Source organism: Etheostoma cragini, chromosome 21, assembly GCF_013103735.1.
Source record: "Etheostoma cragini isolate CJK2018 chromosome 21, CSU_Ecrag_1.0, whole genome shotgun sequence".
NCBI lineage: Eukaryota > Metazoa > Chordata > Actinopteri > Perciformes > Percidae > Etheostoma > Etheostoma cragini.
In genome coordinates, this window is record NC_048427.1 from 9219044 (window position 1) to 9232482 (window position 13439).

Consider the following 13439-nt stretch of genomic DNA (forward strand, 5'->3'; position numbering starts at 1 on the left):
TTCCGTTCTTTTTACGTCGGCTTTTTTTAACAAGGGAGTGAAGCATCCTGGGATTTATCATCGCTTCGTTAGCGCTTAACTACAGTGAGGCGTCCCCTCGCTTCGCTCTCTCACCTGTCCATAACCTGTGTGCTGGTGTGTGGAAGTGTGTATATTCTGGTGCATATTTGTGTGTGTATGTGTGTGTGTGTGTGTGTGATTTTGGTTTGTTGTCCGCCAGAGGGAGTGTAGGTTATATTGCTTGTGTATGCATTTGAGTGCTGTGCCAGCTTTTAATTAGTAGCCTAGTACGTGACTGTGAGTGATTGTGTCTGCTCATGCTTGTGGGTGCTTGTGCATTAGTTAATGTTTTATGTTTGTGCATGTAGATATACAGTATAGGCTAGGTATTGTGTGGGGACATACTTAAGATGCCCAGTATTTCTTCTGCACCACCTCCCCTTCCTCGTGTGTATATGCCCTCGTACCATTTGGCCGCCTGTTTGACCTCCTGAACAGAGACGAAAAGCTCCAGCAGGATGAGTGAGCGTTCTGGTGCAAGCAGTCTAGCAGCCATGACGCTGGAAGAGCCAGGGGCTGAACAGGCATCTCCCAGAGCCCAGGGCCCTCTCCGCTGTGGCCCATGTGCGGTGTGGCCTCGCCAGCAGACCTGGCTTTGTGCCGTGCCCCTGGTAATGGGTTTTGTTGGACTGGGACTCAGTCTCATGCTGCTGAAATGGATTGTTGTGGGATCCGTCCAAGACTATGTCCCCACTGATCTGGTGGATCCAAAAGGTAGCATTGGACAGGACCCTATATTTCTCTCCAAACCCAGTGCCATGCCCAAGGGGCCCGACATTTCCATAGCCACCACTACTTCAGCTTTCTCTACCACAGCCATGGTGTCGACTACCACGCCGCTAGCTGCGGATGGTACGGCCCCGGCGCCAAGAACTCGATCAGGGCCACCTGCAAGTCACTCAGCCAATGGCAGCACCGCCAATGGAGATGGCAACCGCGCCCCACACCTTCACAACCGTGTTGGCACCCGCATTAGTGGGACTGTGGTTACAACATCCACCACTCGCGCCACCCGACTCACCCCACCACCCAGTGGTAAGGAGGTCACCCCTCGCAGCACTGTCAGAAAAGGAAGCAGCACTGGTAATGGACGTAATGGAGCCGCCAACTCAAAGCCAGGGCAGACCTCGGTCACCGTCACCACTACAGCATCCACCACAACTACAGCTACGGAGAAGACCACCGCCAAGGCGCAGCCGGCCACCTCGCAGCCGGCCACCCCGGTCAAGCCCACGTCACGCTGGAATCACGGGCGCCCGGGCAAGGGCCCCGCCACACGCCCACACCACCGCTTCCGAACACGTAAGTTCACTTCATGAGTTCATGGAGATGTGTGAGGGAGTGCTGCTGTGTAAGGTAACGTGTGGAACTTGAGATGAGTGTTTCACAAGAGCTCTTTTCCGGGTCTTTAAAGTAGTAATAATGTCATAGCTGCCAGTTATCACATATAACTGTTTGCCTTGGTATCTGATATGCTTTGATATGACTCATGGTCTGAGAATATAAATTATTTCCCTTTTTATCCACATGGGAAGTGGATATTTCAGCAGCTTAACATTAATCATATTCATTAGCACAGACAGATAACAGGGGATATTCTCAGTATTTTCACCCCTCTCGTCTTTATCTTTCACTTGTGCATTTCTGTAATCCGATATGAATCTTACCTCCGAAGGAGTTTTTTTTCACACTCGTGGTTAAGTGCCATTAAAGGCAGGGCTCCATCTAGTAGAATTTATTTTGTTTTTTTCTTCTGCAGGGTTGGGTTCTTAAAGCTTTGTGATGTGCTGTGACCAAGGACGGCATATTTGTGTTATGAAAACAAAAAACAGGAGCTGGTGAGGTGTCAAAGCGGGAGAAAGGTTAGCTCTAAGCTCCTGTCTGGAGGAATCAGATATAGCGAGGCCACACATCTCATTTAGAAGAGAGGATACTGGATGCAGAGTGTCGCAGGTCCTGCTTTCACTCTGCAGGGATACACTGAGAGAGAGGAAGAGAGAGAGAAAGAAAAAGCCTGAGAAGGGATAGTAGATGTGTAGGGATGAGAATAAGGTTGCAGGAAAAGATGGGGTAGGAAATGGAGAAAAAGAAAAGAAATACTTTGAAAAACTACAAAGTAGAAGGAAGGAAGAGAAGGCAGGAAGCATAACAAAGCAAGAGATGAAGAGTGGGAGCTGTGAGTAGAGAGAGCTGGCAGATGGAGTGGGCTACGTGAGGGAAAGGCTTGAGGGAGATAGAGAGTGTAAGGCAGAGGAGCTGTGATATTTTTGCGTATTTAGCATTGTGTAAAAAAGGAAGGATTTCTGATTATTCATTCCACAAGGGACATGTTTTTAACATAACAAGGCAATTTTTCAGACGTGGGTGGGGCAGGATGTGAGTGTAATCATGAGTACTGACTGTGTATGACTACAACATACAATCACATACAATTTAGATTCTCAAACTCCAGGCACTCTATTTTCTAACAAATTCTGTTGGGGTATTAATTGGCAGCTTTAATTTAAAACAAACTTTTGGCTTATGATGATCTATTTTTAGTTGCTTGTTTTTTCTCCAGGATTAATAAAAAAATTGAAACCTTAATTTCTCCACATTTCTGATGTGGATCATATGTTGTGTGTGTATGTATACTACAGCAGTTCCAGTTGACTACACAGTATTCTCTTGTTTCAGTTAGAAAGCGTCACTGGCATTGATTCCACAGGCAAACACTGATCAAGTGACAAAAGTTTTGTCTTCTTACTTTAGTGCAGAAATATTTTCAGCAAAGCTGGTTCGAAATTGGATAATATAGCAATATGTTCTCTGTTTTCAGCTTTGGAGAAAATAGCATTGTAGTTTTCCCAATTGTGGGAGAACATTGGCTGTGGTCAGCTTCAATTCAACCAGCAACAGTAAATTACAATGGGGACAAAAGTATAGAGATACCAATAGACAGTCCTCAGACTTCCCCAGCATAATCCACTGCTCCGGTGTCAGTTGCCAAACTGGCAGCCCCCCTTGTGTGAACATCAGGACACATATGTTTGTACTGTATACAGTAAAAGGGCACTGCCATCAAAAGCTAGAGCATGTTTAGTAAAGCTGCCTTCGTTAATTTAAGCTTTCACATATACAAGTATTTTTCACTGCATGCTGATGTTCATAAGTCTCATGCCTGCATGTTGACATCGTGCACAGTGACATTCCAGCCCACTTGTGGAATCTATATTCTTTTAAATACTGTATCTATCAGGCAACAGGTGGCACTCTACAGACACTAAAAATCCTGCTATCCTCACCATTTATAAATCAATGGGAAAATCAATTGCCACTATTTTAGTAAATTTTATGTTACCCAATGTAGACCATATGTTAAAAAAGGCAAGCCTTTCTTCAAATCAAGCAAGCATTGTTAAAGCTCTTTGTTAAGCATTGGTATGGTAATAATTGATGACGTTAGTGTCAGTAATAAATGGTATAAAGTGGTATTTGTAGAAATATCCAGTCGTTTTGCACCTGTCTGCTACTTAAAAAAAGACTAGTATTGTCTTTAAAGCAGTGAGTAATTTTTTATAGCCAGGTACCTCACCAGAAAGTTTTGGGAATCTTACAGCTATTGCTAAAAATCCATAAAAGATGCCCATCGTTCTTATAGAATGTATCAACCATTCTGAAAGGGATTTCTTTTGTAACATGAAACTTAATGGGAACATTTGCTCTGGCATTACTGATTGAATTGACTTGTTACATTTGCTGCATTAGCCTGTTTCTAAAGTCTCATTCTTACGTTTCTCCAGGACAGCTATCCTTGTGCCAAACCACAGCTGTGATTTATATAATTCATATGTTCATATACCATCATTTCATCACTTCAGCATTCCTGAATGATTGATTGAATTCACACAGGTAGAACAGTATTAAACTTTAGGGAATATAGCTAGAATGTCATAGTTAGTGTTCAGCATGGAGCCCAACCACTGCTACTGCCTATTCTCCCAAGGCTCCACTTTGTGTTGAATAGCTTATTCTTGCTTTGTTATTCTTCCTTGTTCCTCGCGTTGACATTGTTTCTATGGGGTAAAAATATTGAAGCATTCTCTTTACTGCACATTACTTTCATTCACACAAGCTCTGTGTCGTTTATATTCATTCACACAACCATTGTGTAACCCATTTATGTGCCATATTAGATGCAAAACAGCAACAAAGTATTCTTAAGGGCAAAACAAAGCCTCATATGAAGCTAATGTTGGAGTTTCAGGAATGCGGCTCCTTCTAAAGCTTAGCTATACCAATCTGTAATATTATGTAGAGCTGTGCAATGCAGCATATTTAAACTGTAATGATACACAGAAAATGTCTCAGCTGATGATGAAATGCTCTGTAAAACATGGCTCCAGGTGCATACCCACAGCTAAGTTATCTCATATTTAATGTTAAGTTATGTGCTAATGCAGTTATACTGTATGGTCTTGGGTTTCACATAATCTGGACTGCATATAGGAGGCAGTAACATAATCTCTTCCTCCCCCCCCCCCCTCTCACATACACACACACTCATTGCTACTGGTGTTTGGGTAAGATGTAAATTATTCTTTGTCCTGGAAAAAAGACGAGCTCTGTCCGTTGGGGATAATGACATATTTTAGCTACTCCCTTTGTCTTTTTTCTCCTTTATCTCCCTTACTCTCCCTTTTCCCCACGTTATTGTGTCCGCTCTCAGTGTCATTTTGTTCCTCCGTCTATTTTTGCTTTGCTTTTGCGCTTTCTATCTTCCTTTACATGTTAAACCCACACCTCTCATGCATGAGCATGTGGGAATATGAAGAAAAACTGGCACACAAAGATGAGCATGAAGCATGTGTGTGTGTGCCTAAACTCACAATGAATCTAACATTTAGTTTTCTGTATCTGAGGCCATTATGTATCCGACTCCACTCTCTACATACAAGCCCTACTGGCTCCTAAGCAGGGAAATAACAAGCGAATGGAGCAGTGCACAATGAATGCCTGTTGGGGAAACCATGGACGCTGTGTTGGCTCAGGGCCCAACTCCACTCTTCTCGCTTGCGAGAAATCTTCCTTAGTGAAGTGTGGTTGTAATTCCATGCACATCTCGGTAGCCTGATTCCAGACTTGTGAATCACCACCCACATTAAAATTGTTGTCTAGCAATTCAAAGGTCTGGTGTTGCTCTTCAGTGGAATCAATGGCTGTTTCCCCAGCTGGGACAGCCGAGTCACTCAGCGCCTTTATAGGTGGGACTCATTTTGTCATCTGTGTGAGACCCAGACACAGATATCAAGGCTTCTGTAAATCAACAACAGAAAACAGCTATTAAACCAGAACAACTGTGCAATGAAGGCTTTTTTTTTCTTTAAAAAAAAAATTGTTGTTGCTGTTATCCCCACTGGTTTCATTTATCAGTTGTCTCCTTTGGTAAATAAGGACATGGATGCAGAGGATTCAATACTTATAGATAGTCCTACATCTTAGAAGTATTTCCAAATGTTTTCTAAAGTGAACAGGATTTTTCATTACGTTATCACTTCTGTGTCCTTTAAAATCACTGTACACATAAGTATCTTCGATCAGCATGTTAACGCTGACTACTGCTAATGTAGATTCTTTGTAGCCTGAGAATGACTTTGAGCAGATGGATAGTGACAGTGTTTGGTCTGGGCAAAATAAACTCTCTTCCAAAAACAAAACAGCTTAACAAGACCCTAATGTCAAACTGAATACTGGGACAGTAACAAAATGGCATTTCAATCCGAATAACAAGCCATGTATTCAACTGCCAGTCAGCTGTGTGGCACATTTTTTAGACAATACTTTTCTCTGATGTCATCGAGAAAAACCCCTGAAATGGATGTTTTTCCTAACGCGCAAGCCACTGTTTTTTTTTTACTTTGTTTTTTTTTTCCTGACTATACATGAAGCCTGCACAAAGTACTACTGTAGGACCAGTGGACCGTGTAAGGGGGATTAAAAACAAAGATATAAATCCAGTTTGCCTCTCTGTCTCTCTCCAGGGAGGTCAGGCTCAGATTTGCTAGACTGCCTCTGAGGCCCCTCTGTCTCTCCTGAGACACGCTCTGCTTGTTTGTTGAGGCCGGCCCAAGCAGGGCTGCTTCTGCACAGTGTGTCTGTGCAGCTGCACCTATTTACAAATATCTTCCTAGTTGGAAAGCAAGCTCTTGTGCATCAGCTTTTATCATTTTAGGCTCAAAAAGAACTATTAAAGAACATCTGAATCGGGTTTTTTCTAGGTCTCAGCATATGCCTTGCAGATCTTCTCTTACACAGGCATGTTGTATGCCTCAGAAGAATTCAGTATCCCAATGCTACAATTTGATGTTAACAGACTGAGTAATAGCAGTGGAGCTGCTACTAGGGGCTGTCAGTTGCAATGATGGCTCTTCACTCAGGAAATACCTGTCTGACTCGACTACCATGCCATTGTGCAATTGTCTATGGTACATCTAAATCTCATTTAAGGTGCTTTAAAGAGGTTTTTTAATTTCAAATGAATGGGGAGTTATTTCAGTATCCATGCATGAATTTCATAATTCCAGAAAAAGCAATTATTCATATTAGCATTGCTGGAAGACGCATTTTCAGAAAACCATGCCTTCAGACATGCTACAGTATGTATTTCGTCTGACACTGTGAACCAACCAACTTCTATCAGCAATTGTATAGTGCAAATACAAACTCAAAACAAAGAGCTTTGATTATTTTTCCAATTATTCAGACAGATTTCTTTGAAAAAAGAAAGAAATATCCTTATATTACAGGCATAGTTGAGATTCTTCGGACCGTAAAAGATGTGTGTATACACTTAGCACATGCAAATGAGTGAACTATACGGCATCCTGCAGCGTTGGCCCTGCACATCTAGCTAGCAGAGACTTTTGACACTGATGAGCACCAATTACAAAGCAGAATACTAGAATAGAATCAGTGTATTCAGTAGGGTAAGCTTGCAGACAAATTATCCTAGAGTGACAGCCCAGCAAATGCTTGAAATTTGGTGGGAATTGATCCCATGCCCTTTCCATTGCTAGTGCCGTGCTCTACCCACTGAACCTCACTGAATCAATAAGGAAGATGGAGGGAGAAAGCCCCGAGTAACGATGGCTGAGAGAGAGTGAGAGCTGAAGGACAGAAAAAGGGCATGTTGGATACACCAAGAAAAAAATGAACCTATTTGGGCAAAGACTGTCAAAAACCATGAAAGCAAGCTCCAGAAGTAAGGATCCAGCTGCAAGGTAAAGCAAATACTCATCACAGATCAGTAAGTGAGGCTTGGTCAGACATATTACATATCTCAGACCACCGTTCTACCCGTTCTATTATTATCTCTCCCATTTTTATGCAGATTGCCCTCAAGGTATTATGCATATTTGAATGTTGAAGTATTTTGCTTCAATCCTGTCACCACAACTCTTGGTGATGTATCTTACACCGAACTGAATCCGCAGGCTATGTAATCTGTGGAAGTTATCATTGTTTTATGTTATGTTATGCATTATATATACATTTTATGACACCATAGGTGTGTAAGTGTCTGGATCACTGTGAGACGTTTTAAACACAAAGATAATAAATATATTTCTTTGTCACACCAACTTTTGGTAAGAGTTAATTACCTGAATTGATCAGTCACTAAAACACGAAAATAATCTGCTACTAATAATCTTAATTGATTAATCGCTTTTGGTAATCTTTTAAGCAAAATTGGGAGTCATTCTGTGGTTTCACCCTCGCACCTGTGAGGACTGAAAGTTTTTATCTTCTTGTATTATTTGTGACATGACAGTAAATACAATATCTTCAGGTTTTGGTCGGAGAACAAGCATCCTAATTATGTCATTGGGCTCTGTGAAATTATGCTGAGCATGGGGTCACCCAACTTTTATAATCATGAAAACAACAAAATTTTCAAGTGGCTTGTTTGGTACACACTTTTCCATGTAGCTCTCAGTTTCGGCCTCCCATCGATAGCAGATGGGTCTGACCCAACGCTGGGTTGACGTCAACACAAGTTTGGAGTGGTTTTCTTTAAGAATGCAATCCTAACTTACTGCACCACCTGTTGCCAGAGTATCGCCACTGACATGGAGCTGGAATATAATGAAGCTCTGACTAGCTCAAAGGTTTTACGTTGCCTCAAGCTCGACCACCCACGGAAAATACAGCGCATCCACGTGTGCCAGACTGCCAGGAGGCTGCATTGATTTCAAAGTAAACACTGCTGTGGGTGCTGTGTGAAGCGTGTGAGCATTGATCGCGGTTACCTGTCAGTTAAACTCGTCATTTCCAATCGTATCTATAGAGCTCCAGCTAGCTCACAGCGGGGTCTGTGAAGGCGGACAGGTCGGGCAGCAGGCACCGGCGGGCAGTCATGTCAGCAATGGAGCTTCTGAACTCACACATTGTCCGACCAAATTTGCATTTAGTTATCGATTTTCGTAAAATGGCTCATATTTGAGCTCTACATAGTTGATTTCTCACATAAAAAGTCTCAGGAGCAAATTTCGTAATGAAATAGCAGACAAACAATGCATAAAGTTTCCAGTTGTAGTTCCAATGAGATAACCTGTAGAGGGCCCGTAGCGGGAAAAGTTCTCCAGTGTTGCTTTAACGTTGAATTGGTCGGGCAAGCTTTGTTGAATGGTCTCAATGTTTTATTGTTTTATTACATGTGAATACTGTTTTTCTAGAAGAGTAACTTAGTACTTGAAGTAATGCAGTAATGCAGGTGTGTGTTTAATTTCCATGTTTATTGTGTTTCCACAACAATGTTGGTGAGTAAATCTACTGAAAAGGATACAATAACAGTGGAGTGGGATGTGTAAGATGAGAAAGCAGAGGTTAAGGTGATGTGATGATGTGGTGGTTGTAAAAAAAAACAGTTGCTATCTGTACACCTTTGCCAAGTGGAAACCATTACTAAAGGTAGCAATAAATTGATGGTGGGGGTTATGCCCCTTTTCCCCAATCATTTTGGAGGGTCATAGAAAAATGTATTGCTGGTGAAGGGAGGTAGTTCTTCTGGTAGCCCCTCCAAATAAAAAACTAACCTTACAGTCAATAGATCTGGGGAAAGTTTTTATTTTATTTTTACATTATTGCTGCTTAGGTGCTGCCCAAAATAGCTTGGGTGCTGCACCTAAACCTTAGAATGGCAGGAAAAAATCTTGTTTTTATATAAAATTAATAATGTATTCATTAATAATAATAATAACAATAATAATAATAAGTTGCAGCCTTAAATCATTGTGCAACAAGAGAACCAATGCTGAAGTAGTCTCTTCTCTTTGTCCAGTACTTATTGTACATTAGCATGATGCATAATGCTGTTGAAGGCCTGCTAAAGTGAAACAAGCTAGCACTGTGAGGTGAATATGAGCTAATGGTTTGGACTACCAACAAGGTTCATGTTGTTGACTTAGCGGCCCAGTATTTAGCACACTGTGCAACATCCAAGATTGTAGCTGTGGATTTGTGTTGCGTGCCAGTGGGACATTGGATTCTTGAGTTTAGCCTCTTCAGCAACACTTCCTCTCAGGCTATGAACACATTCTGCTTCCTTCAGTTGAATTGGCAGACCCTTACCACAACCATGGCCCTAACCTCAACCTTTTCTAACCTAAAGCATACGTGGCTTGTAGGGGATGCTAAAAGGCATTGGACCAATCTGTCCTGTGGGAAATTGTCTCAGTAAACAACAGTACACGGAAAAACCTAGAAGATACAAAAAATAAACATAACAAACAAAATATGCTAAAGGCAACCACACTATCTAAACTGTTTTATTGGTAAGTTGCTTGTAGTCTTAAATGATTCATTATGCAGCTACTTCTGTCTCATACTACAAACAAGGTGTCCATTACATTCTATGTATGGCATGTAATGTATACTTTTTAAGTCTATCTAATGCTTTTGAGTGATATTTGACTCTCAGGCAACAGTCAGGCAACTCATAGATTGTTGGAGGAGGCCTTTGCCAACTGTAAGTACTGGGGCCATCTTACGACTCCTTAATGTCACCGTGTGATTCATGTAGACAAAATGTCCATCTAGAGGTGGCAGAGAAAGGAAGAGGTAAGGTTGTGGGGGGCTGAAATATTAATGTATGGGAAGAGAAACATGTGGAATGTGTGTTGCCGGATGTGTGAATAATGGATGAAGCTTCCCTTTTTTAAAGTGCTTGAGATGTCCCATGCTCAGTGGTCTAATGGCAGAAACACGGTATATGACTTTAGTCTTTCAGAGGCAAAGGCACCAATAGTCATATGTTGCTTTTTTATTATAATATTAGAGGTCCCTTGACACAAAATCAGTAAACGGATTTTGGATTTACATTTGGCTTCTTTTTCACTCATCTATTTTCCTAAATGTGGCAAAAGCCCCAGAGTTAATGGGTACTAATGTTTCCGCCGAGAAATAAAGGTGTTCTTAGCCTAAGGAAAGAAATAATCCTAATTGAAAGTAAACAGTGGGACCATTACTGTCTGTGAACATGTCTCCCCCTCTTTACATCTTTTCAAATTGGTAGAAATAGAGAGGAAAGAACAATTTTAAAAGCTGGGTTTAGTAGTGGTGGTGGTGATGTGCATGCTGGGAGAGTACCCACTCACTCACTCGCTCATTTTAATAACATCCTGTCACATACTTACCCACAATTCTGCCACAGTGCCATTTTGTGTGTTAGGAGTGGGTACTTGGCGTACAGTAGGCCCGCTGCATGAAACCACCATTAATTAATTTATTCATTCACCCACTCATTCATTCATTTATTCATCAATGTGCATATAATGCAGTGACTTGTTGATAGCTGAAAGGGCACTGAGATATGGTAGTGCATGTGGCTGTGCAGAGAGGATTACAGTCCATCATATCGGATCTGAGACTGTTAGATCCCATAATATTGAATTACCAACCCTGCCGGGTCTTTGGTTCCGTTATCAATTTGCAAACAAATAACGCGAAAAGGAATGGGAACTGGAGTTTGGTGGGGTTGTGGGGACAGTTGTTTTTGTCCGAGGGGCTGCATGTGGCAACCCAGCTGCAGTGCTGCGTGATTTAGCTGCTATGGAACTTGAGTCCTTCCTAATTCATTAGGATATATGGTCCCATTTTGGAGGGATTACAGTTGTAGTGCCTGCATAAAGCATTCATTAACCATTATAAAAAACATATTTATGGCCCTCATACTCTTTTAAAGCAACGTGTTTAAAGCTGTATGAGGGGTTTTAATAGGAGAGCCCTGTAAAAGATCCTAAAGAATAATTCATATAGAAATACTCTGTCACTGTCTGCCACATTGTTACTTTCAACTGTGCACTGATCCTGTTGGCATGAAAATAAGCCACCAGTTGTGAAGTGTCATATAGACAGCTTTACATCAATTCCTCCAAACCTCTCTGTATCTAAACATTGCTGTATGCATCATGGAGAGATACACAGAAAGAAATCATGACTTGAAACTGAGGTATGTGCGCCATTTGGAACGTGATTTCTCACTAGCACTGCTTCGCACATAGCATCAGGGTACATGTCGAGCCTGCAAGAATGTGTGGAGTGCAGAGGTTGCAGCCGTCGGACTGATTCACTGCTGAGTGTGGCCTGCTGCCACCGATGGTGACGGGAAATGTGCTATAGTGCCCTGGTTGAGATGGAGAGGCTTGTTGTGGAGTGTGAAGGTGGCGATACAGGTCACCTCTCTCTCTCTCTCTCTCTCTCTCTCTCTCTCTCTCTCTCTCTCTCTCTCTCTCTCTCTCTCTCTCTCTCTCTCTCTCTCTCTCTCTGTGTTCCTCTCTCTCTTTCCTCCCTCCCACTATCATTCATGCCTCTATACTTAGTTTCTCCTTTTTTATACACATTCTCCTGTTCTCTATTTAAAGGCCCACGCCTGCCTCACTCTTTGTAATAAGTTCCTTTTTGTGGCTTTCTTTCATTCACCTCCCATCCCTGACAACATGAATAGCAGCCAATAAGAGCTCTTATCTTAGGAGTGCACCGGAAGAGATACAAGTATCATTCATCATTCTATATTACCTACTGCAAGGACTTCATGCAAAGAAGTCATGACAGTCATGAAGGAAATTATGATAAGGAACCAAGACTATTTATTCTTAATATTATCAATTGTGATGCTATGTCATGTAGGCCCCTGATATCCTTCAGCTCTCCATATTATACTGAACCTTAACGCTGTATATGCTTATTAATTGCTTTCCATGACAATTTAAGTTCCTTACATAATCATGTCTGCTTACATCTTTTTGTACCTTACTTTTAATGTCAAATGGGATTGCATTAGATTATCCAATTTATCTGTTATTTTGTAAAGCATTAAAGCATTACACAATCCTCAATTAGCTTAATTTCCTAACAATAAAATCACAAATCTTAGAGTAAATAATTAAAAAACAACTCTCTGTACTTTTTTAAAGCCAGAAATGTGTGGATTTTCATACCTCATAACTTGTTTCTTCTTAGTTGTAATGGAATTTAAATTCCATGTGTCGTCTTCCCACTAAATTCTAAGCATGACTTTAACACTGTCTCAGATAGTGTCCTGTAAAGTAAAAACACATCCCTTCAGAATGGGGCTCTTTCAGAACTGCTTTTGTTGAGACTCTTAAGGAATGCAACAAAGTCCAAAGTAAGCATCCCATTTAAAACATTCCTTTTATAAGGAAGATACTAGGAAACAGTGTCTTTAAATGGATTTAGAACTTTCTGATTCAAACTAATAAAGGTTTAATTGTGAAAGTCCTTCTGAATGATTTTTTTATGAATTGTTTTTGTACAATGTACATGGAGGACATTTTATGTTAGTTTTTGCCCGTTGCTTGAACACGTTTGGCCAAACTTGGCTCATTGTGTCAAAACTCTACACAAAAACAAATAAGACACTGGGAAATAAATCATTCACTATGTCAAATTGAAACTCTGCTATCAAATCCTAACAATCGTTTGTCAAATTGCCACTCTGATGACAAAATGATACCCACTTGCATCAAATGATAAACACTTTCCAATCAGCAGCAACACACTAGTCTATTTACTATAAAACATTGCAGTCTTTTGTTTGCACTTTTTTTGTTCAGTTTTTCAGAGAGCATGTTTTCACAACAACCAAAAAATGAAATACTTAATTCTAAATCTGTATATTACAGTAGTTTACTTTACAGTAAATTCAGAAAATGGTAGTGTAGTTTTGGTTTCAAAAATAAAACAAAAAAGTGGGCTTATGGATCCGTCTGGTCTGGCCACGGGATCACATCAACATCACGAGCAGTGTCTTCTCTCACTAAGCTTCGGGGAAAATATCCCCTTGTGTGCCAAATCCATCCCCGGATTGACCCCACCTCAAT

General features: G+C 41.1%; 1 protein-coding gene across 2 annotated transcripts in view; it reads left to right on the forward strand.

Annotated features, from left to right (window-relative positions):
• The first annotated feature begins 457 nt into the window (after window positions 1-457).
• The window catches only part of nrg3b (neuregulin 3b), a 193527-nt gene continuing 180545 nt past the window's right edge, over window positions 458-13439 (forward strand). For both annotated transcript variants that reach the window (XM_034859973.1, XM_034859974.1), the window contains exon 1: window positions 458-1362. In XM_034859973.1, coding sequence (XP_034715864.1) covers window positions 519-1362 — 844 coding nt within the window. In that variant the 5' untranslated portion in view covers window positions 458-518. The remainder of the gene's footprint in view (window positions 1363-13439) is intronic.